This window comes from Ischnura elegans, chromosome 7 (assembly GCF_921293095.1).
Source record: "Ischnura elegans chromosome 7, ioIscEleg1.1, whole genome shotgun sequence".
NCBI lineage: Eukaryota > Metazoa > Arthropoda > Insecta > Odonata > Coenagrionidae > Ischnura > Ischnura elegans.
The window spans coordinates 54,978,696-55,002,837 of NC_060252.1; the positions used below are offsets into that span (position 1 = coordinate 54,978,696).

Below are 24,142 nucleotides of genomic sequence, written 5' to 3' on the forward strand. Positions count from 1 at the left end.
GTTGAGAGATGGAGAGACGGAATCGCGGAATGTGAAGCAGAGAGTTGTTTCGTAAGGGGCGAGGAGGAATATGAAATCGGAAAAGAGGGAGAATTTCGTTTGTCCGTAGAGAACCACTAAAGACTTTGTGTAGAAACATGAGATCTGATAAGAAACGGCGGCTTGTTATGTTAGGTATCCTGAGGGAGGAAAGGATAGCGTCACGGGCGTAATATTTGAGTGTGGGGATTCGATGGCGGACTATTGCAAGAAAGAAGTTTAAAGGACGGTTGAGCAAGCTTAGAGTAGTGGGGCAGGCGGTAGACCAGACTGGTGAGCAGTATTCAAGTATGGGGAGAATACAACCGAAAAAAACTGTTCTTAATGCGGTAGGGTCGTGAAGGTCTGTTAGTCTATAAAGCATACCAACAATGGCCATTGCTCTCCTCACGATCAGCGAAATATGATCATGAAATTTTAATTTATCGTCAAAAATCACACCAAGGTCGCAGTGGGAGGTTACTAGGGGGATAGGCTTATTTAAAAGGCAGTAGGAGTGCTTCAGGGGATTGTTTTTCAACGTGAATGTCATCATCACCAATTTGGAGGGGTTGACCCGCATCAGCCAAGTCGAGCACCAATCGGTGATAAAATTGAGTGCCGATTGAAGGGAATGTGGGGCGATCCACTCTTTTAAAAATCTTGCAATCGTCCGCGTACAACAGAACATTGCAGCCAAAAGGGCTGATACCATCCGTAATATCGTCAATGAAGAGTGCGAATAGGAGGGGACCGAGGACGCTTCCCTGCGGTACACCAGATTTAACTCGTAAGTAAGAGGATGAGATGCCGTCAATCAATACCCGTTGGTAACGTGAGCTGAGGAAGCTGTTGATCAGAGATAGAAACTTCGAATGTATATTGTAACGGTGTTTAAGTTTATGTATTAGTAATGTGTGGTTAACGGTGTCGAAAGCTTTGGAGAAGTCTACGTAGCAAACATCGAGCTGTGAGTTAGACTTGATAGATTTGGTAATATGGTGGTGCAGTACCGCAAGGTTAGAGAGACACGACCCGCCGGGAAGGAAACCATGCTGATGGGGAGAAATGTAGGGGAGGGAGAAGTGAAGAAGACGGCTATGTATGATTCTCTCAAAAATAATGGACAGAACAGGGAGAATGGAAATCGGACGATAATTTTCCACGATTCCTTTGGGGCCAGATTTCAAAATTGGTGTGACATTTGCGCTCTTCCATTGTTCAGGGAACGCGCCAACGGAGAAGAACCTATTGAAGAGGATGGATATAGGGATGCAAAGGGTGTTAGCGGTGCGAGAGAGAAAGAGGGAGCCGATATTGTCGGACCCGGTGGCCATCGAGGAGGGCAGAGCCGTTAGAAAGGACAGAACTTCTTTAGGATCGGTGGAGATGGATGAAAGGGACTGGTGGCATACGGGTTGAAGCTTCGGGAGAGGGAGTGTTGGAGTGGCAGAGTTGAAGTTTGCACAAAAATACTCATTGAACACCTCCGGGCGTTCATCACTATTAGAAATATTTCCATTGCAGGACACAGAGGCAGGGATTCTGTGTGACTTTCTTTTGGCATTAATGAGCGTCCAGAATCACTTCGGATTGTCACGAATTCCGACAGAAAAGTCCTGTATGTGGGTTTTGTAGTCTCGGCGAATGAGGAAGCTAGCATGGCGCCGTAGCGTAACGAACAAGGCGCGGGACAGGGGGCTGGGGTGTTTTTTCCAATGCTTCCAAGCCTTGAGTTTATTTCTCAGGGTAAGTGTTGTCTCCGGGGACTGCCAGATTGGTCTTTTTTTGGATAGACGGCAAACTGGGACGAAATCCTCAATGGCAGCATGGAGTAGGTCATAAAAGACTTCCGTGCCGTCTTCGGGAGACCCTCCCTCCAAGAGGGCCCAAGGAAGAAGTGAAAGTGCATGGTTAAGCTCTGGCCAAGCGGCTTTGTTCCATGCTCTGAGGACCCTGGGGGGCTGGGATGAATGCGACAGTCGGGGGAGGGGGAGAACAAGGGAGCACTCGAGCGACTCGTGGTCAGATGTAAAAATGTTTCTCCCAACAGTAATTGAGGGAAGTTGGAAGGACGATAGCACTAGGTCCAGTGTTGCCAGATCTGGTGGGAAAGGAGTTGCACTGCTCAAGCCCTAGCCCATGGATAAAATGATGAATGAAAAAGTCATCAGCAGGGGTGGCGGTGCGACCATCGGTGCGGGATGTACTTAGCTAGGTTTTCAGTCCCCACCCCCACCCCCAACCTCATGATTCGGGGTGTTGATGCACCCCTGGTTGTGGAAATAAATTAATTAGTGGGGTTCCACCATTTCAGGAGGTCACTCATCTCGCAAAAAGCAAATAATGTTATTTTTGATTATCAAGAAAATATACTTTTGTAATTCAGTATAGAGAGGGGCACAGTCATTCTATGACTTTTGCGCCATGGAATATTAATATGGCTCTATTTGCCGTTAAAATTGATATTCAAGTCTCAGTGCACCAGTTTAAAATAGCGAGGTCTCTTTTCCCTTTTTTCAATTACATCACCGTCAAGGGTATTGCCCAGTTCATCCTAGACAGCATGCAACACGCTATTCTCTATCATTCATTGCCTTCTTGGAAGCATTAATTGAAATGAATCCATTGATTTTCGATTCCTAATCTCAGAGATGGGGGCTTCGTTTGATTCCACTATGGTCGCTTTTCAAATGCAAAGAAACCTTCATTTTGGTGAACGAATGCTGAAATAGGTGCGAAAAATCCACAGAGAAAAAATCATTCGCCTTGACCGGGATTCAAACCCGGACTGCTGTCCATACCACCTTGTCCGGTATAGTCCACAAATTTCCACAGGGATGAATGACGCCTCGGTAGCTTAACTGGCTAAAGCACTCGGCCGGAAATCGAGGAATCCGGATTCGAATCCCGGTCAAGGCGATGATTTTTTCTCTGTGGATTTTTCGCACAATTGTGCATTGCGGGTGACTCCCGTAAAAGTTATCACCGTGGCTAGTCCCGGTATACTTAAATTCGCTGAAATAGGTGTTTTTGTGCATGAAAATTTCCTGTTCTTTGCTCACCTGGACGAGCGTTACTGACCTGAATTCATTCAAGATGTCTTATCTTGGAGGAAAAAAATCCTCATGTGCTATTTTTTTCAAGAAATACTTTCTGCTCCAGGCAAAATGAGGTAAAAATATGCACTTCAGCCAGGCACGCCACTAGGGTGGGGCACATAGGCGGATTAAGGGGAGGTGCGGGGGTACGACGTGCCCCCCCCCCCAGACGCTTAAAAAACAGTCAAAATTTGTAATGCGGTTATAATTAAGATTATTTTATTTTGTGTAATACGGAGCCTCAATCGTATTTCATATTAAAATAAAGAGAATATTAATTATTCTATCTTGTTTGTAATCCCAAGTATGAGAAGATTGTTTGCCGGTCAGACCCTTGTGCCTCCCCCCAGAAAAAATCCTAGATCCGCCCTAGGTAGGGCAGGGAGGGGATGTACCCCGGGCGGCAGATTTCAGGGGGCGGCAAAAAATTAAAAGCTGATAGAGTGAGGCTTAAACAAGTTACAAGACAGAAAATAACCACACTAGTGTAGTGATGAAAAAATGCCAGTCGAAATCGATTTTCAATTGAAATGAAAAGTTTAATTTTCAACAAAAATTTAAACTTCAAACAAGATAGAAGATTAATAGAAAAAACGACGGTTAAAAAAATAGTTTATACAAAAAAAATTAAAAAAACACTCGGACTATTCGTTTGAGTAGTAGGAAAAATCTACACAGAACATATGCTTGAATTGTAAGTAGTAAAATTGACAAATGCACGCATATTAAAGTTTTGGGATCACCGCTCGGAGTCATTTGGCTTCACTAACATATTTAAGAAAGATTAACTGGTTGAGATGCTTTCTTGATGATCAATTCTGAATGCCGTTTTACACGGTACACGGAATTGCGCAGGTTAGAGCTGCATTAATTTCTAAAATGGCGTGGAATTGCGCGAATGCATGAACGAAATTAGAACAGGGGCTATTTTGCCGTCTCGCATCCACGCATTCTCGCATGTGTTCTAGCAATTCACCGCTTAACACGACGCAATTTTGATTGCGCCTTCTCACGTACGTCAGACTGCGCAATTCCGTGTACCGTGTAAAACGGCCTTAATTTTACCGGCCTTTAATAAAATTCTTTCATTCGGGACAAATGACGTCATCATAGGTAGTGACGCTGTTGAGATCCAACCAAGTTTGTCAAGAAAGTTGAAAAATCGATTTTGGATCGAAACTCGAAGGTCAAGGCTCGATCTCGATTTCCTCGATATCGGACTATTAAAACTCGATCTCGATTTTGATCGAAATGGATATTTCCATCACTACACTGGTGATGTAATTACGTGACGTAACCTAAGGACCGGTCGAGCATGTGTAATGCGTCCTCTTATGCAAATTAATATCGCTGAATAGCTGCGACGGCATGAATGAAACTTGAAATCTAGGATGTTAAATTTCAACTTCAACGTTTTACCCTTTTACGACCCCAATTCCACACTTCCACACGTAAAGAATGATATGTAATTACCAAAATTTCTCTTCGCCGGTATCTCAATAGAATTACATTCACATATCACAATTAAAGCCCAAATAATAGAAATACGTCTCTAATATATCTCGAATATTGTTACACTTGATGGCAGATCTACGGAGACATCTCTTGAGACTTTTCCGATATGTCACTGTGACCGAAAAAAAAAGGTTTCTAAGATGTCACATAAGACATCTCAGGAAAGTCTCTGAGGTGTCTCATGAGACATTCGAGATGCATCCGATATATCTCAGGAACGTCTCTGAGAGGAATTGGTTCATGGCCTGATTGCAATAATTTTACTTTTTTAATTAGCGTATTAAAACCATAAAATCTGCACAACAAAAAATATGAAAAAGTATATTATTACTCTTCTGCCATTTCTTGAATCCTTCTGTGGTCTACAATGGACGACGATGGCATACAAGTGGACCCAAATAGAATGTCGGCAAAATGAAAGCAATTGGATACATAATAATTCAAATGTTAACAATTTTAATTAGCCTTTGAAAGAGTGAATGAAGCGATTATGTCGCGATTTTTATAATCACAACTTCATAATTGCTCCGAATAAAGGTAAGGAAGGGGTTTACGGCAAATATGGAAATAATTATTTTCTGAACCACTCTCTGAGACAATCGCAATACTCGAGAACTCCCCCACCGCAATGAATGTCTCTGAGACATTCATTGCGGTGGGGGAGTGCACCTACTACAATCAAAGACTCCTTACCTCTGCGTGGCTTGAAACTCTTTGCGCTGAATGCTGGAGGACATCGACTTGGTGACGAATTTTTGCCAAGAGCTCCGTTGTTTCCATATCCGTGCACAGGTGATTAAGGCACTGTAGGAAGAGAAAAGTCGGCTTTCAAGAATAAGGAAAATTTATACAAGCACTTCACAACAGTCAACGGCTGTTGCATTAGCGCGCACACTTAATTCGTTCTCTAGCAATTCCTCTGTTTATGTAAACATCATTTTAATAATAATTCAATGAATTAATCCAAGGAAAGTTTAGAGGTGGCAAGATTCAAAAGTTGAAATATACCCTCTAAGTGGACCCTTGCACCGACATCAAAGCTTTATTTAGTAATGGAGTATTCATCACGTGATACAGAGAAAGAAATTATAAAAATCGCGAGGTCATTGGTAATAATGCTATAAACCTATAATACCCTATTTATGTGTTGATATTAGAATATCCACGCCTCGCTAAATTGAAAGAAGATAAGGTATACAGGATATCTCATAGCTCATAAAAATGAATATATATTTGTGCATTCATGCATTATGAGAATATGAATCGATAATTTTCTAGCACTACATAAATCAGCAACTTAATTCACGCGCACAGATGTAAAGACATGTAAAAAAATGAAGAAATACGCAGCGAAAAAGGTATTTGACTTTAATGGTACTAGCACCGGGATATCCCCTTAAAATTCAAATATTTTAACAGCTAAGTCCTTCCTTTTGTAAAAAGATAGCCGTGCACGTGGTTATCGAATGGAGTTTGGAAGGCATGCAATTCACTCCTTCGTCTTAAAAATAATATTATAACAACCATACATCTAGCGATTGCAAAAAGCTTTTTTTAAATTTGATCTTAACTTTTAACTTTAAAACTGTAAAATAAAGTTAATCAGACAAAAACAGTGGTAATTGATTCAGTAGAAGATTAAAATAAAATATCTAACCCCACGCATGCCGTACGATTCAGCCAGATGGTTCATGATTTAATGGAGAATATATCAATTCATATATTAATCACGCCAAAAAATTCACAGGAATTTGACTTGAGACTTAAAACCAGGGGACTCACCCGGGCGCATTATGTAAAAAATTATTTTCATCTCGGAACCAGAAGTATGAAGGAACAGTCAGTTGAATCCTTCGCATTGCAATGGAGATAAACATGGATCACGTCAGCGTATCCCACGGACCCAAACGTGCTGCGCATTCGAAATGAACCCCAAAGAGATTGAAATCCATTCGGACCTGGCGGCATATGCACGGGAGCAGCGCTTCTGAACCACAAAGAAAAATGTATTTTTTTCAAAACGAAAAGATATTTTGATTATCTGCGGTGGATATTCTGCCTGTTACATGTATAATACTTGGAGATACGTGAAAATCGCATATGCGATAAATGCGATATAGATGAGATACACGTTAATGAATGCAAAATAGGCGCGATGACAGGACTTTTATGATATTTAAACCGCAAATTTGCCTTTTCCATGGCAAAATTCGTAAATTTAGTGCCGAGCCCGCCCCTTGCTGCTCCACTGGACGTTGGGCCTTACTGCTTCATAGATGGTTACATGTATTTTCATCGGCGGGTACCAGAGAGGTTGAGAGAGAACCCAGGTAGCTTCTCCAATGTTAAGCAAATATTTCTCGCCATCTGCCTAGAAAAAACTGAGTTTGATAATGCTGCACTCCACGCAATCTGGACACTGGTTAGATCGCGGATGCAAAGAAGTTTTTCAGCCAGTACAATCTATTTGTGACTGTCAGACGCAACAGATGCTGTTACGTCTGACAGTCAAAAATTGGTTGAAGGAAGAAAGTTTTGAAATTTGTTCAATGTTGTTGTACAACTGGTATTGAGGCTCTGATATTCAGGCCATTAATCTCATATTTAATTATTTACTTTACATTTTAATCCTTAATTTATAATTGTTCTTCCCCATAATTATGTAAACCATTCCGTAATTCGTCAAATAACGGGTTTTCACCACATTTTTTCGTCATCTAAAAATGATATAAGAAAAATATAATAAATATGAAAATGAGGAAAAAAGTAGATGCTACAAAATGCTATAAACTGTGATTGAAAGTGCTATAAAATTTTAATGAAAGTGCAGCTATTTTCACGTATTAATTACGTGAGACGTTCAGGGGGGAGTGGGTCGAGCGGAGTCTCTCTCACGTGGTCACGCCAAGTATAACGTAATATTTTTTTCGCAAGAAACGGTGTAATATTGTGAAAAAACGGGTTGAATTGAGTAAAACGTGTTTCTCTATTACAAACAATTTTTTTTAAATATGTTTTTAATCCTACGCAATGAAGAATAGATAAAAGTATTTGCACGGAAAATACGCATTTTGAACAATCTCACGTGATATTAGAGGGAAGGGGGAGAGGGTCGAGCCAAATCTCACGATATCTCACTAAGCCGTATTTGTAATTGGTCCCGTGAAAATTTGTTGAAAATTAATCCTCTAAAAACGAAAGGGATTATAATTGGCGCCCCACAATTTATTAATAAACTTAATTTTGATGCATTACCCAAAATTTGTGTTGACGGCTTTGAAATTCAATACTCTCAGTCTGTTAAAAACTTAGGAGTTACTCTTAAAAATGTACTCACTTGGGAGGAACAAGTAGCACATATTTCAAATAAGTGTTATATAACGTTGGCACAGCTTAAGCATTTTAAGCATTTAATACCTCTTGAATTGCGCAAAAAGTTAATTCAATCGTTGTACCTTCCTCATATTCAGTATTGCTCGCTGGTAATGTCTGATCTAACTAATGAATTGTCTAATAAAATGCAAATATTGTTAAACGCTGGTGTAAGATTTATATTTAATGTGGCATTACATGAACACATTACTCCTTACTACTTAAAGATCGAGTGGCTAAAACTTGAAGAACGAAAAAAGTTACAGTATTCTATTTTTATGTTTAATTTATTGTCAAGCAAGACTCCTGATTATTTATATGAAAGAATAATGGTCAACATTAGCAATTGTGACAGGGTTGTTAGGGCGCGGAGACGTTTTAAAATACCAAAATGCAGAACAAACTCGTTCCTGCAATCCCCTCTAAATACATCTATGAGAATATGGAATGATATCCCAGATTATATTGTTAAGGCTAATAACATTAATCAGTTTAAAAGGCTTATGACAGCTCACCTGTATCAAATTTTCCGCGCAAGCCTTAATGAAAAACCATCTGGTTCATTGGCCAATGTATAATAATAAGTGTATATATGTTATGTTGGTATATTTTGTAACTATTCATTTTCTGAAGACGTGTATAATTTATTTTTTGTTAATGTTTACCTGGGTATACTCTGGTATGTGTGTTACCTTTTGTATTAATAAGAAAGTGCACTTATATAAGTGTATATGTATGTAAATTGTAATCCTGTTCCATAGGACACTAGTCCTCGAACAATAAAATCCTATTCTATTCTATTCTATTCTAAGTGGGGGGGAGGGTCCAAAAATCGCCAAAATCACCTCGCGCAATTAATGGAGGCCTAAAAGAAGCAGAGAGGGGGCTTTAGGTGGTCTCCAAGGTCATACGGCCAGAATTGAGCCACCAGCAAAATAAAAAATGCCTGCCATCAAAATAAACGCAGTAAGTGTTGCGTAAGAATTGTTGCTATGACATACCACCAAAACAGATGTTAATTTTTTTATTGAGAAAATAGCCAGTCTAAGGTCAGTTTACACATTTTTTAAGACTTTAATTCTTTAAATTTTAGAGGGGTGCCAATTAAATATCGGTGGTCCCATATTGAGAAAGCAACGCTAATATAAAGTTAATCTCGGCCTGTTTGTGATTGGCATGGATGGAAAACCTTCTGGTGGGCATAAAAAACGTTTGGTTAAACAATTATTCTCACAATTACACTTAATGCATAACCTTCATGATTGAGCTGAGCTTAGCTGTTCGAAATCGGGACTTTCAACGCGTAGCTAGGGAAGGGGATCATTGGAAGGACAAAATAAAATAACAATAGACAATCGGGTACAACGTAACTGTGAAAATCTTATTCAGATGGCATAAAAGACGTGGTTTTGAGCTCAATGGACACTGAGTAGGACACACTAAAGTCGAAATTCACAAGAAAAGTTTATATGAATATCTCATTATTCTGTTTCATATATAGTATACACCGAATTAAAATTATATGCACACATTTAATTCGTAATTTTCACGTATTTTTTTATTACTACTTGCAACTATTGCTTTAAAATATAAATAATCCACGACGTTATTAAGATTAATCTCAGAGGGAAATACGTAAATAGAACACAACTTCAGAAAACGTTAACGCACCGTCGATTAAAATGTAGGATGCTATGAAAATGATACAAAAAAACTCTCCTTTCCATCGCGGTAAGTAATCACCGATTCATTGCGTCTATTCCGAATTAAACGAATCTGCGAAAACTGTTTCCCCTACGTAGTTTACCTATTAATTAGAATACGTACACAACCAGTAGAAGATCCTTATATTCTTACTGGCAAAGTTTTAACAGTAGATTAATTTTCCTTTTATATCTTGCACCCTATAATTATGAAATTTTGAAATAATAACATAGACTGACTCAAATTCACCTATTATTATTCCAAATTACGTTTCAAATTTTCTCTTCAAACTATCGTTATGAGAATTGATTCAACGCTTACCAACAAGGCGTAGTTTTATCAACTGAAGATAAATATAAGCTAGCGGTACATTACGTTTAGGGTGGATTTCAGCTGCTTTATCTCGGATAAAACATTTTTTTCGGCCAAATCCCTCTGACGATGTTGGAGTTCCAGGCGGCTGCTCAGCGTTATTCTGTCTGTTTTAAAGGCCAGAGAGAGGCTGGTGAATTTGTTCTGTTGGTACGAAAAGTAAATATTAGTAGCGATAAGAGAACTAATTCCAGGTGTTTGATCATCATCAGCCATGGTAAACACTCACCTCGATATCTTGCTCGGATAGTGACTCGCTGGAAATAAAAGAGAAAAAGTATATGTCAGAATAAGTTTCAATACGAATTCAAATCACCTAGTTGTTCACATTTAGAAAACACACTATTTCTATCCAATATCCACTGTATTACAATAAAATAGATGGCATGCCATAAAAATTGAAACTTTATAATGGAGAAATAGAATTAGGTAAAGGTAGAAACGGAGTTTACTTTCATCGGAAGTTAAAATTTAAATTTGCGAATCAACAAAGATAAGAAAGGTGCAAATGTCGTATGAGAGCATAACAGCATGAAACTAAGACTCTTAAAAGCCACCAGGAAGTAAAAACTAACAGCTGGAATCCTTCACATCCGGATCCCCTAATTACAACTAACTTTGAAAACTAAACTGAAATTGAGAAGATCATCTCAGTTCGCGTCTCATTGAAATCCAATGATTTTTATGTGTGAATTGTCATTGAGAAGGACTAGCGAACTTATCACGAAAATACAATAGAAACATGTGCTTGTTCACAATAATTTCCATGAGAAAAAAAACACTATACTGGAATCGAATCACGGACCTTTGGCTTTTCGGGCCACTATGTAGACCACTGCGCTATCCAGGTTCCTAGAGCCCCATTGAAACATGGTCCACGGTTCGATTCTCACTGCATTGGAAATTTTTCCCAGGAAAATTTGTGAACTTCACCGTCAGGCAGGTATATCACGTGTGCGTGATCTTCGGTAAATTGTCATTGTCTGGCATCATTATTCCGTATGCTTACCTATACTTTGCATTAATGGTGAAAGAAATACACTAACTGAGCTCATGTTTGATCCGGGGGTAGGTATTTCGCTGTGAATTCATGAAAGGAGAAAATTAAATCCTGGAATAGCAGCCAGAAAATTGCTCAATCGTTATTTAAAAGCTACCTTTGCTAAGAAATTCGGTAAGAAAGAATTTGTCGATACGGATATGCACGTGCGTGGCGAACTAATAAATATTATCTTCGTCGAGTTTCCGCTGAGGTGGGGTGTCGATAGGGAAGACAAATATACCTACGTAAGGATTAAATGAAGGATTATTAAGACAAATACAGGTAAGGATGAAATGTACGAATGCTTATTAAGGTAGATAAATGTAAGGATTAAATATCCTTTTATATTATCTTAATATTAATTACACACGTAATTGGTTTGGCCGTAAAATTACATTGACCGTGTAAACTTTATTATTTTATGGTAAATCAAGAAGCAAGAAATGAATATGGCTACAGTACTTCATGTATCAAGATCGTTCAGGACCAAAGTAATGTCTGAATCGTAAAGATGAACTATAAATTTCGGATGAAGTATACGCTGCCGTCTCAGTACCTAGTGTGCGCAATGCAAATGATCGACAATATGTAGGAATTAAGGGGTCTATGAAAAAATGGAAAAATTAACTGAAGGAAAGAAATTCATCATATTGTATTCCTAGGTAACCAAGAAAAAATCTAAGTGTTCCTTAAATATTTATTAATTTATACCTTCCTTACAAGGTTGTCACAGTTTGGAGACGAATTGACCACAGCAATGGTTGCCAGGGTAACGTCGTAAACAATCATTAATGGGCATCATTTCATTTAATGGTTTATTAGGATGAGATGTATGCACTTCAGGACGAACGGCTATCAAAACAGAAAATGACGCTAATCGAGAGTCTGATGATTCGCAGACTCTCACTAACATTACAAAAATAAATCCGGCGAGAGCGGTCGCTAAAATGAGCAATTAGAACTCGTTATTCAAGCACAGAAACTTGATAAACCTTAGCAGTTGCACTCAGGGACACCTTGATTGCGATAGAGCAATACATATCGGTCGCTAATGATGGTTAATTGCCTTTGATTCACCGATAGCTTTGGAACTCGGCCTTTGAGATGACGTACTACAGAATCAAATGGCGATCGCACATGACACAATGAACCACTTTTTTGTGCCGAGATAAAGGTTAAACATGAGAAGTAGGAACCAAAAATAAATAGCAAATAAAAAACCTTTGAACGAAATTTGTTAGTCAGTTCACTTGCTTAATTTGTTCCATTAAAAGTGAGTGTTAATTGACACCGCGCATATTCGACTCATCAAGTTTCATAAAGACTAATGTCATGGAGCTTAATTCACCCCCGAGAAGTGGATTCCTAGGTAAACATTTAGTATATAAATATAATATAAAAATATATTATATAATTTGTTAATAATAATGTGTGGTTAAAATGCCTTTGAAAATAATTTGATGCAATTCTCACATTTTTTCTATTCAATTATTAGAAAAATTTTCTGTTAAATTTGCATAAATTATAACTGCTATGGATATGCTTTTAAAGAAGAGGAAACTATTGTGGGGCAGGTGTGGGAAAAAGCGTAATTTGAACATTTCGCTTCATAAATTAATCATGGATTCATTTTAATAAAAGTAGGTTAAGAGTAAAGAGAAAGCTGTAAAAACTTTTAGGGGTTTTAAGCCGCACCCGAAAATTTCGTTGAGTGGATTCTTACCGGCAGAAGGTGACACCCCGTAAACTCATTACGAGCTTTCTAATTCATACATATTAATTTCCAAAATTTTCAACAAAATTAATTAAAAATTATTGCATGACATTTAAATGAATTATTTTCAAATTATGATTCACTACATTTGAAGTGTGATAGCAAAATCTCAGAGTCGAATTCAGCTCCATAACATTTGTCTTGAAGAAACCCGATGACTCCAACACGGTTTTCAAGTCATCCATACAAATGCACCATTCCTCTAAATAAATTACCTTCAAAATTAAAATTTATTCACGCAATTGCTATAAACTTGATCCTTTATTTGAGTGTCTTATTGTAGTCATAAACAAAATATATAGTTCTCAGAGAACAATTAGAGAGAGGCTGAAATATGCCTACAGAATCATGAATTCTAGGTATCTGTATTTAAGACGCATGGGCTCGGCTGTTCAAAGGCCCATAGTTGGATTACCAGTGCGATAAAAATGTTTTTACATCAGGAATTTAAAATATTTAACCTATAACTTCTTGTTGAAGGAAACAACTCAACTACGAATAGGGATGTTGTTCATGTTGGGCGAAAATAAAAATAAAAATACGAAAGGTCAGTAATTGGGTCACGCAGTGACGGAGGATGCGTTTGGGAGAAGTCATAATGATCAACCAAATGTCAACAAATGCCCCATCGCAAAATAGTTACAACCTCATGAGCAAGAAGCAGAAAGTACGACCCGAATATGGTATAATATTTATTATTAGTTTAGTATGGGTAAATTTATTCGTTAGAAAATAAGTGGTTCACCATCCAAGAATAGTACAATATCCAAAAAACCTTATAATGGAATATCACACAGTAAAAAATTAGTAAGTGAATTTTAATCCTCTTGCTATTTCTCTCGTAATCCTCGAATCGTGCGTTCACCGTAAAATCGCACCAATCGAGCACAGCAATGCAACAAACTTCCCTTAAAAGCTTTCAGTGACTTGTGGAATTTGCTGAAATTTTTGAATGAATACCTAACTTCAAGCGTTTTTTTCCATAGAATTTTTTTATTGAACCATGACCATGGTATCGACGGTTAACGCCATCTTCTGGTGACATTAATCGTCGAAACCGTGGTCGTGATTCAATAAAAATTCTGAAGAAAAACAAAGTTTTGAGTTATTCATTCAAAATGTCATCCACGACCAAAATTTCAGTGAGTACCTCGTCAAAATCAATGCAGCGTAATGGAGTAGAGAAAACTTCGCTTTTACCAGAGTCGGATGAACTCCAGCAGTGAAGTACGGGCCATGGTACCGCCGAGCGGAGGATGCGCTCCGATCGGAAGAAATTGGAAGCTTCGGAGTCGATGCCACGGACGGTGTGCTCATCTCAGCACTCGAGACAGAAAACAACCCCACTCACAGCATACCCCCCTTATTTCGCTCCTTCCCCTACTTTTCCCCTAAGCCCCATCCTATCCTATTCCTCTAAACCCCTCCGAGCCCTCCCCTATCACTTTACGGGCCCATTCTCAATCCTTCTGTCTGTCCCCACCTCCGACCCCACTCCGATATATCCTTCACTGTCAATCAAGCGATACCCTTTCATTCAGCCGCGGAAACTTTCAGGGTGGAACAGGGTGGAAGGAAATGCAGAAGAATTTCACGATATGCATAACGCGAAGCAGCTCGTGCAGAAAAATCGTGCGCATAAAAGGGGAATTCCTCGTATTTAGGACTATTCACACGACGCATTGACACGTACGAGTTAATGCCTGTTTGCATCATTAATGATTCTCATTCATACACATCCATAACTCATTCAAACTGCTTCATCATTTCAAAACAGAGATCTTTTTGTTGGATAAATTTTGCCGTATTTATTTACAGACCTTCAATGTGATCAATGTGCGACCAAAACCTTTAACAAGTACTGCTCACATGCGAAAGCTTAAGAATATCGTAATTATTCTCATTTTATGTCTTCATTTTATTTATTTATTTCCAAATTCCACGTAAACAGCACACACAGACCTTTACAACGGAGGATTAACAAAGCACAACACAAGCATCCATGCCCTGGATAGGGACCACCTACTCGGGCGGGATTCGAACCTACGACCTTCGGTTTGACGAGGACTTCACCCTAACGCCATCGAGGCCGGAAACGTTTATAACGTTTTTTAATAAATTCACTTTGTTGCTTGTCATCTTGTCCGGGTCAAACTTTGCAACTCAATTTTAACCCTTTTTTCTATAAGCTATTATGCTGGAATTTTTCAGGATAACTGAGAACCAGATGACAATGCAATATTATAACACTTTCATCATGATTATATCTGTATCCCCATTGTTATTTTTTGTATTTACCGGGTGGTTTTAGTACTATTTATAATTTAGTGTACATTTTAGTATTTTTAATTGATAAAAACTCAGGTATGAATATCCGACTTAAGCTTGAATCACATTATCATTTTCGAGTGCACACTCCAGCGATGACTGAAGTGATCATTCGGAAATGATCGTAGCGCGTGATTGTTTTTCCCAATGGCTCCAGTGATGAGTCTTCTCATCAGATTTTTCATGACTCGGCACGTCCTTTTTTCCGTCGCTGAAACCGTCACTGAAACCTCATATCAGCTAATCAGAACGTACGACCGTATAGAGCGATTTCAGCGCAGCGTTTGACAATCTCAGGAATGAGATATGTACACATGGACGACCAGCTGCCGAACAGTGACGGAGGAAGTGATGGAAAGAGTGACGAAAAAAATGACCGAGTGATTAAAAAATTGATGCCTCGAACGATCAATTTTCCGGCCCTCGATCACTCGAGCGATCACTGAGAGGGATAACATAAATGATCGTGTAATTCAGGCTTTAGTGAGACGAACTGGTCCGCATCACTCATTTAGGTAACAACAGAGGAGGAGGGGATCGCAAGTCTAAGCCGCCTCGTTGAAGTATTTTCCCCTTCGGGATGCAACCAGATGCCGAACCCGGACCAAAATCGAGCGAGGCGAGAAGCGAGCCTTGCACCAGTTGAAGGACGAGAGGCGCAGCGAGGAATGCATAAAAGCTACATTCCTCCTCCCACTCTGACTCCCTCCCTGCCCCTCTATCGTCTTCCCACACAAACCTCCCCTTCCCCAGCACCGCTAATCGGAGTCTCTTGAAAGCTCCATCCCGATCGACGCCAATCGGATGATTTCCGATCGCATCAACTCATCTTTCGCCCTGAGGCGAGGGAGGAAGGAGAGATCGGTTTATCGGAAGTGAGGGAAAGGGGAGGCGCAGAGGCGGATCCAGGATTTCTTTCTAGAGGGGCCACAAAGGTCTGAAAGGCATACGATCTTCTCTTATTTTAGATAAAAAATATGATTCAACAATTACCATACGATATGGTCTCTGTATTTTAACACTTAACCAGTGGCGTGCAATTCTTGTTACACTACCATTGACGTGCGGTCTAGGAGACCGCAATAAAGCAAAAATTCATAAAACGTTGCAAAGTCATTTTTATTGCTTAGTTTAATGTTCCTTTGACTTGTCAACTATTATAAAACTTATATTTAATATTATACATTCCCAATACGAACCAACTTTTTCAGTGAAAATTGTTATTTGACAGAGCATCAAAAAGCTGATATCAAAAACACTTGAGTTGTTATATATATCGTACTTTTCGTAATTAAATACTTAATTATCCACGTTATGAAACTAAAAATTCTTCCTTGCAAATTATTATTTTTGAAAAATCCCAAGGAATTGTTTTTCACAACTTTTTGTATTATTTCCACTAGCATTACGTTTATTGGTTTTTCCAATTTAGTGACGTGAGGTCTCACAGACCGCTACTAAAATTCAGTTGCAAATTTTCAGAAATAAATAATAAGAACGTTAAATTTTAAGAGTGCTATGTCCTTATTATACAAAATTATGACGCTCAAGAGGATTACAGATATTTTGAAATATCAATTTTGAAAATATTCATAAATTTAGAAACGCAGCGGTCTCTCAGACCGCACGTCACCGGTTAAGGGTTAATATGAAAGTTATTAATATGAAATTAAATACCTGGAGGCTCCGTAAAACACAAAAAACGAACCTAATGATAACCGTGTAAAAATTGTATCCATTTTTTTAGCGTCCGGGGGGAATTTCCCCCTGCTAAATCCGCATAAAGAGAGGGGTGAAATATATAAGGCCACGGAGGAGAGAGAGAGAAAGGGATGCCCAGTCAAAAGTAGTGGGTATTTCAGGAGTAGGTATAAATACGAAGGATTTTCGAACTTAGTTCGCTGCTGCGAATTTCTATTAAGTCGGAGATCCTGCATTCATAATACACAACAAAAAATCCAATGCGGAAAAATGCAACCAGATTGATTTTAAAAAATATTATCACGATTGGATTATTTGCTCAAAATTTACGCCGTAAGTTGTATGACCACGTAAATGGAATAAATTACATCGTTAAAATAGTTAATACTTATTTCAGTAACTAAAATCTATTTTTATTGTAATGAAAAGTACAAAACTTCGGTATTTCGTCACAAATGTATTACTGTATCTCGTAGAGAATTAAATTTACGTTGAATTACAGTGTTTTTACATTTAATTGTGTTAAGTGGATTCTTTGAAGACACGCCCACGACAACGAACTATTTTTATCGACTTGAGAAGAGAAATTCATGGACAAAATATTTTTGCGGTAAATTTTAAAAATTTGATAGATATAGACGCTGGGTCGCAATTGATCCTGAGGATTCGATGCGAGCTCGAGTTCCAGTGGGTCTGCCGTAATGAGGGTCACCTCCTTTCTCGGGACTTGGGTAAAAATTTCATGCGGTCAAAAGTTCCTTGAAGCCTGAACGAGTAACTAGGATGGCAGTGGAAGGAACCCTATTTCCATATCACCGCTTCATTATAAAACATCATCATGTAATATCACACAGCGAGTAATTAATCATAAAGGTAGAATAGGATTATGATATCTAAGTACGGAAATTCGGTCTGGCTATCATCAAACTGGCCACCATCTTAATTTACATAAATTGAGTTTTTTTTTCTTTCTCTAGACCTCTTATGCTTGACGTTGATTCAGTGTATTGGGGAATTTAAATTCAAACGTTTGCCAACGTTTCGGTATATTTATACACCTTCATCAGGGCTATAAATGAATATGAGTACATAATCTTTATACATAAAGATTAAAACGACATATATACAAGTTATATATAAAGACATAAACGGTTATCACAAAGTATTTTACAATAATAAAATAAAAAATAAAAAGAATTTGGTTGTAAATTAATTAAAAGAGGAAAATTAAATTTATTGCTGTAAGCATTATACAAAACGAAAAATGTAGGCGATTACCATAGCCTTTGAGATGGGAGTTTAAGACAAAATAGTAAACATTAAGTTAAATATTCAATACTAGTTATTAATGATAATTCCAAACTCATTATTTAAGTAAAATTTTAGGCGACATAAACGTCAGTGCAATGGGTATTCTCATTTAATTTCCATTATTCAATCAAAATAATACAATCTTATACGCATTTTTCCTAACACTAGCATTGAAGCACTGTAGAATACACTGCAATAACCAGCATCATTCAGCCATTACAGCCCGCTCGATTTTTGGCGCAGAAATTACTACTATTTAAACTTGAATTGAGTCAGTACAGATAACATTTGTGGACACCTCAATTTTTATACGTTAAACAAATATGAGCAAAGAAAAGGTTGGTTGCATTTATGAATGCCTTAAAGGTTCTTAAGTGTTTTGCTCGCGGAAATATGTGACCTGGACACTTCACCATAATTTTAACAACATTACTTTTTTTCTAAAAATATCTCAATTCTCCCCAAGATTTCCTTAAAAGAATGAAATTTTCCGGTTAAAAAATCCAAAATTTCGCAGCTATAAACCGTCGTAAATTTAACAACCTACATCATTATTTAATGGATAAATACATATCGATAAAAATGAGATCACAAAAAAGGCTGAGGCCTTGAAAAAGGTTATGAGCATGAAATTTTCCCGTAATAAATCCGAAATTTCGCTACTAAAAATTTGTCGTGAATTAAACAACCTACATCATCATTTGATATATTAATACATATTGATAAAACTAATGTCACTGGAGCACCTTGAAAAAGATCATGCGCATGAAATTTCCCGGTAAAAAATATCGAAAATTTCGCAATTAAAATACGTCGTTAATTAAAAAACCTACATCATCATTTGATGAATAAAAAAAAGCTTAGGTCTATGTGATGCCTTGAAAAAAAAGAGGGCCTAAATGCGCAAGTGTGCGGCAGTTCGCCGTATGTGTTCTACTTAGCTGGAAAGGGTTTATTCCGGAAGGTTTTGATATGGGGATTAGGGGAGGTGAGAAATGGAGCAGACTGTTGAGGAAGGCAGCGAGGGGTGTACTGAGGGGGGTGGGGGGTTGGCAGGGCGCGGCACGGGGTATGTTGGGGAAGGATCAGCCACACGCTTAAGGAAGGGAAGCGAAAAGGGATCCGTGGAATTTTCCTACAAGTTTGAAAGGTTATAAATAGTTCACATTCCATTCGACTTCGGTTCACGGACTACATATGCGACCTGCGCTTGTGTTTTCTCCAGTTTGTGAGCATTAAGGCTGGCGTCGAATGAGAGATTCCGCATCCTATGGAGCAGAGGAGAGGCTTTATCGGGTAAACTCCGACGATCCCACTTCTTTACGTACCTTTTATTAGATCGATTTTCCTCGGTATCTTGGAAATGTGGTTCTTTGCGCACGGTTACCATAAATTAATACTGCGGATTTGAAAATGGGCTTAATAAAAACGGAATTACTTACAGTTTATATTTTTTGTTGATTCAGTGTCTTAGAGTATAGGTCTTGAATAATTTCAAATGAAAAATTTCGCGAACGTTTCGGTATATTTATACACCTATATGTTATGCTATGAGTTTCCTCGAGTTTTTGAACATTAGGGTTTGGCGTCAAATAAGAGATTCCGCATTATAAGGAGCAGGGGAATAGTTTCATTGGTTGAACTCCAACAATCCCTCGTCTTTACATACCCCTTTATTAAAGCCATTTTCCCAGGTATCTAGGAAGTGCTTCTATACACAGGATTATCACAAAAAATAACCCGGTTTTGAAATGGTTTTAAATGAAAAAGAAACTGAAAGGTTATGTTTATTAATTTTCGAAATTTTGGTCGTATTACGAGGCATGATGGTCTGATGAAAACAATTGCAGGACAAGTGGAAGGGAAGAAGGGCAACGGACAGCCCTGTATGAATTACATAGGACAGGTTATTAAGGATGAAAAACGAGAATAAACACGTCGCTATAAAAAGGCTAGCGGATAGGATAGAGGAATGGAGAGCTGTGCAAACCAATCTTAGGATTGTTGACTAATGATGATGATGATGACTCGTCTCAAACAGATATAAAATATACCTCATTGAAAAAATCACAAAATGTGAACTCGAATAATTTATTAACGTCTCTGTTTTACCAATCCTAAAAATTCTTCTCGCTAGTATTACATTTGCGAACATAAAATAGATTCCTCTCGTAAACCGGATTTACTTGGAAACGTAAGGGTAACTAGAGCCCAACATGAGTAAAGATGATGACCCGTTGTGAGTGGTAGAAAAATGTACAGGGTTATCGTAAAGGGTGGTGATGTACATAATGTTGAGGTTTATTTTTCCAGCCATATTAATGTTGGTTCATGTAAATAAAAAAATTCTATACTTGTTATTAAATCGATCATAATAATTATCATATAATTACATTTATTGAAAATAATTTGTAAATAATTTTTTTTATTTAAATTTTTTTTGTAAAATATTTGATAAACCGGAAATTGAAAAAAGAATTCGACAAAGAAAAGATCTTCGCATGACAGCGATGAATGTCAGATTATTATATTATCGAACATTATTAGAATTATATTATCCATCATTAGAATATTTCACAAATTACAACCAAAAAATAATTTCAAAAATAAATTACAGAAATTAAATTAAGATAAAAATGCAGGCACTTAATTATTTCGTTAGTTTTATTTCCGATGAGGCTGTAGCTACACAAGCACAACAAATGTGTGTGTCTATTCTCACTAATTTTCTGTTTATCATTTTCATTTCATATTGACTTTATTTGTGCCTTAATGTTTAAAAATGTTTCAAGTGTGCTTAGGAGAAATTTTATTAACTATTCAGCTCAAAGAAGTAAGAAAGAAAGTAAATTAATTCACAGAAGTCATGCATTGACTTTTATAGAGTAATTTAAGAAGATACACCAATTATACAAAACTCCGAGTGAATATCTCCTTCAGTAGAGAGAGGGAAAAGACTGTATCAATAGCCTACAGCCCTCGTAGGCGCCTCTGGCGAGTTCCAGCATCGGTCAACTTCCACACTTCTCCAAAATTCTCTCTTCATCTTTGTATATTTTTGGAGATCATAGCTTATCGCCCTTCACTAAAATGATTGCCATGCTTTCTATTTCAACTCAAGGTGACTTTCAATGCTCAAAGCCGAATTGTATCTTTTTACTGTCTGTATCCAACTTCAAGTCAATCCACGAACCAGTTTAAATAAATACATTCCCGACGATTCATGCATTTATGTTACCTAAGTCTATCTTGGACCATCCTCATACGGAAATTTCGCATGAGGTGAATTTATACTGTCCGCTCAGAGGTGGAGCGTGTCGGTATCGTTTTCGTTCAAACATATATGCAACCGCTTACACCTAAGTAAGGGGGCCCTCTCTCTAATCTCACATGAGATTTTTCAAAATGCGTATTTTCAGTGTTAATACGTTAATCTATGCTTCATTGCGTAGGATTTATAAAAAAAAACAATTCGTTTAATTATTTTCATTACGATTAGTTAACCCTTTCAGTCAAAGTGTCCATTAAAATGGACATGACTTTTGGGGGAATTCAACCTCCTAATGTGCATACTTGTCCATAAATGTGGACAAAGATCATAAAATTTGCTTCGCAAAAACTAGCCAATCTTATTTTCAAAGTGTGCATGACACCATAATCAAGGCTAAATAGCAAAAAGGATAATTTTCACCAACGTAGAGAAAAAATATCTGAATGAAAAGGTTAAGAGTAGTATTTGAGATACCTTGTCGGCCAACAGAAGGCGGAACATTTGGATCTCTTGAACTCACCTCAGCGTCTGTCCTCCTTCCTGCTTATTGGCACTGCTGAGCAAGCCCATCCGGTTGAGAGTGGGGTCAGTGAGGCTGGGGTACGGGGTCGCCACCGGGCTTATCACATCCTAGGGAGCAAGAGAAAACACGGGTTGTAGATGACAAGGGCATATGACAACGCTGAGCTGCCGGTCGATCAAGCGAACGGTGACGAAATTCCCAACCGATTGCCTTTCCTCGATGAAATGTAGATAACACCCCACTAGGATAAAGCATAGGATCTATCCTTTCGTCACCTTTTCCTCGGAGGGAATTGTAATAACCGGTGAAACTGCCTGCCCGTATAGATAACACGAATTTAATATTTTTTGCGCGAAAAATCCGCAGAGAAAAAAATCGTTCGCCTTTACCAGGATAATACCTTTGTCGCTTGTGGATTTTTCGCACAATTTGTGCATTGCGGCTGACTCCGTAAAGACATCACCGTGGCTAGTTATATTTAAATTAATATTTTTTATATATCGATCAATATCGTACGCCAGAATTTTTGCCCCAATCTTTCGAATTTTTGATAATCAACATCACATTGGTTCTTTATTTTTTCAGCCGGATAAACATGATTTTGTGGCATTGCACATCGGTTATGATGGATTTTAGGATAAAAACGTCAATATGCAAGTTTTTCACTTGTTTTGAATCGATTAGTTGACTAAAAAAGCGTCCCCCCACCAAGGTCACATTGCCGTAGGCAACCTCAAAAACGTAGTCTCTCTTATTTAAATGCATTTACGCGGCGAATACTCCGATGAGAGTGTTTTCTCCCGTCGATGCCGTGGAAGGAATGATTAGATTTTCATTTTTCTCTTTAAAATGGTAAAATGGTTTAAAAAAATTTAATTAAAGGTAAAACCTTTAATGGTTTACCTATTTTAATGGAAACATTTTTGAATACAAGTCGAAGAAATGTGTAAGTAGCTGGATTTTACCGTATTTATCAATGCAAGGCATAAACAGAGAAAAACCAGAAAATACAAACAGAGAGAATGAAATCAGCATAAATGATAACTTTTTACCCAATAAATGGGCACTATGATTTGAAAAACTGAGAAATTTTTGCGCACATTTTCGTTATTTTACAACAAAATGAGCACATATGTTTAAACATTACTAGTCCTACTGTTTACCCCGAAAGAAAAATGAAATTGTTAGAAACACTTCTTAATTTATTTGAAAATTTTCTATGATCCATAATCTATAAAAATATTGATATTTGTGAATGATAATAACTTCTATTAATGCCATGTTGCCAAACAGGGCCGCGCCGTGCCAAGGCTGGTTACCAGGCAGCAAAGTTTCGCGCGAAAGACGTGAAAACGCAGCATTCGTTCGCTCTGGCGTATTTTTTAATATGTACATTATCTATACTACATAAAAATCATGTATTTTTGGATCATAGAAAAATTGCAAATAAATTAAGAAGTGTTTCTATTAGTTTTATTTTTCTTTCGGGGTAAACTGTAGGACTAGATAATGTTTAAACATTTTCGTTATTTTACAACAAAATGTGCGTTTAAAAAATACGCAAAAGCCATTTCATTCATCTACATTAATGTTTGCAACTTATTGTTGAAGATGAATCTTGTAGACGTAGTTGTTTTTCCTAGGTTGAGTTACGAAGTTCATTAAGCTGACAAAACGGCTACTTTTATGGTGCGCGGAGTCATTTACTGCACTTACGAGTCTTGGTTTTTGAATTGTTCATAAAACAAAACATAAGTCAGTATTAAGACTAAAATTTCCTTTAAAATAACGTATTATTCATCATTATGGCATGCACTGAAGTCCAGATATAAATTTGCAAAATACAGCGGCACTACATTTTGACGACGACAGTATTCATCATAATGCATCAATTACATCGAATATGATCATTATAATCTATTATTAACAAAATTGGTTTCTTTCGTGAAGCAGATCAAGTTCAATACAACACTTATCATATTTCTCAAACATTCTGATGGCCAATTTTTGGCATATAGTGTTTTACATAGTTTCAATAAAACAAACACTTCGGTCTCTCAAGAACATTTGAAGAATAACAATTAATAATCCTCAAACAAAACTGGCACTA

At 37.6% G+C, this 24,142-nt stretch overlaps 1 protein-coding gene across 4 annotated transcripts in view; it reads right to left on the reverse strand.

The window, feature by feature from the left end:
- Window positions 1-24,142, reverse strand: part of LOC124162852 — a 269,833-nt gene that overhangs the window by 15,582 nt on the left and 230,109 nt on the right. For all 4 annotated transcript variants that reach the window (XM_046539526.1, XM_046539527.1, XM_046539529.1 and 1 more), the window contains 4 exons: window positions 22,030-22,139; window positions 10,312-10,339; window positions 10,086-10,226; window positions 5,328-5,438 (listed from right to left, as the gene is read on the reverse strand). In XM_046539526.1, the coding sequence (XP_046395482.1) occupies window positions 5,328-5,438; window positions 10,086-10,226; window positions 10,312-10,339; window positions 22,030-22,139 (390 nt within the window). The remainder of the gene's footprint in view (window positions 1-5,327; window positions 5,439-10,085; window positions 10,227-10,311; window positions 10,340-22,029; window positions 22,140-24,142) is intronic.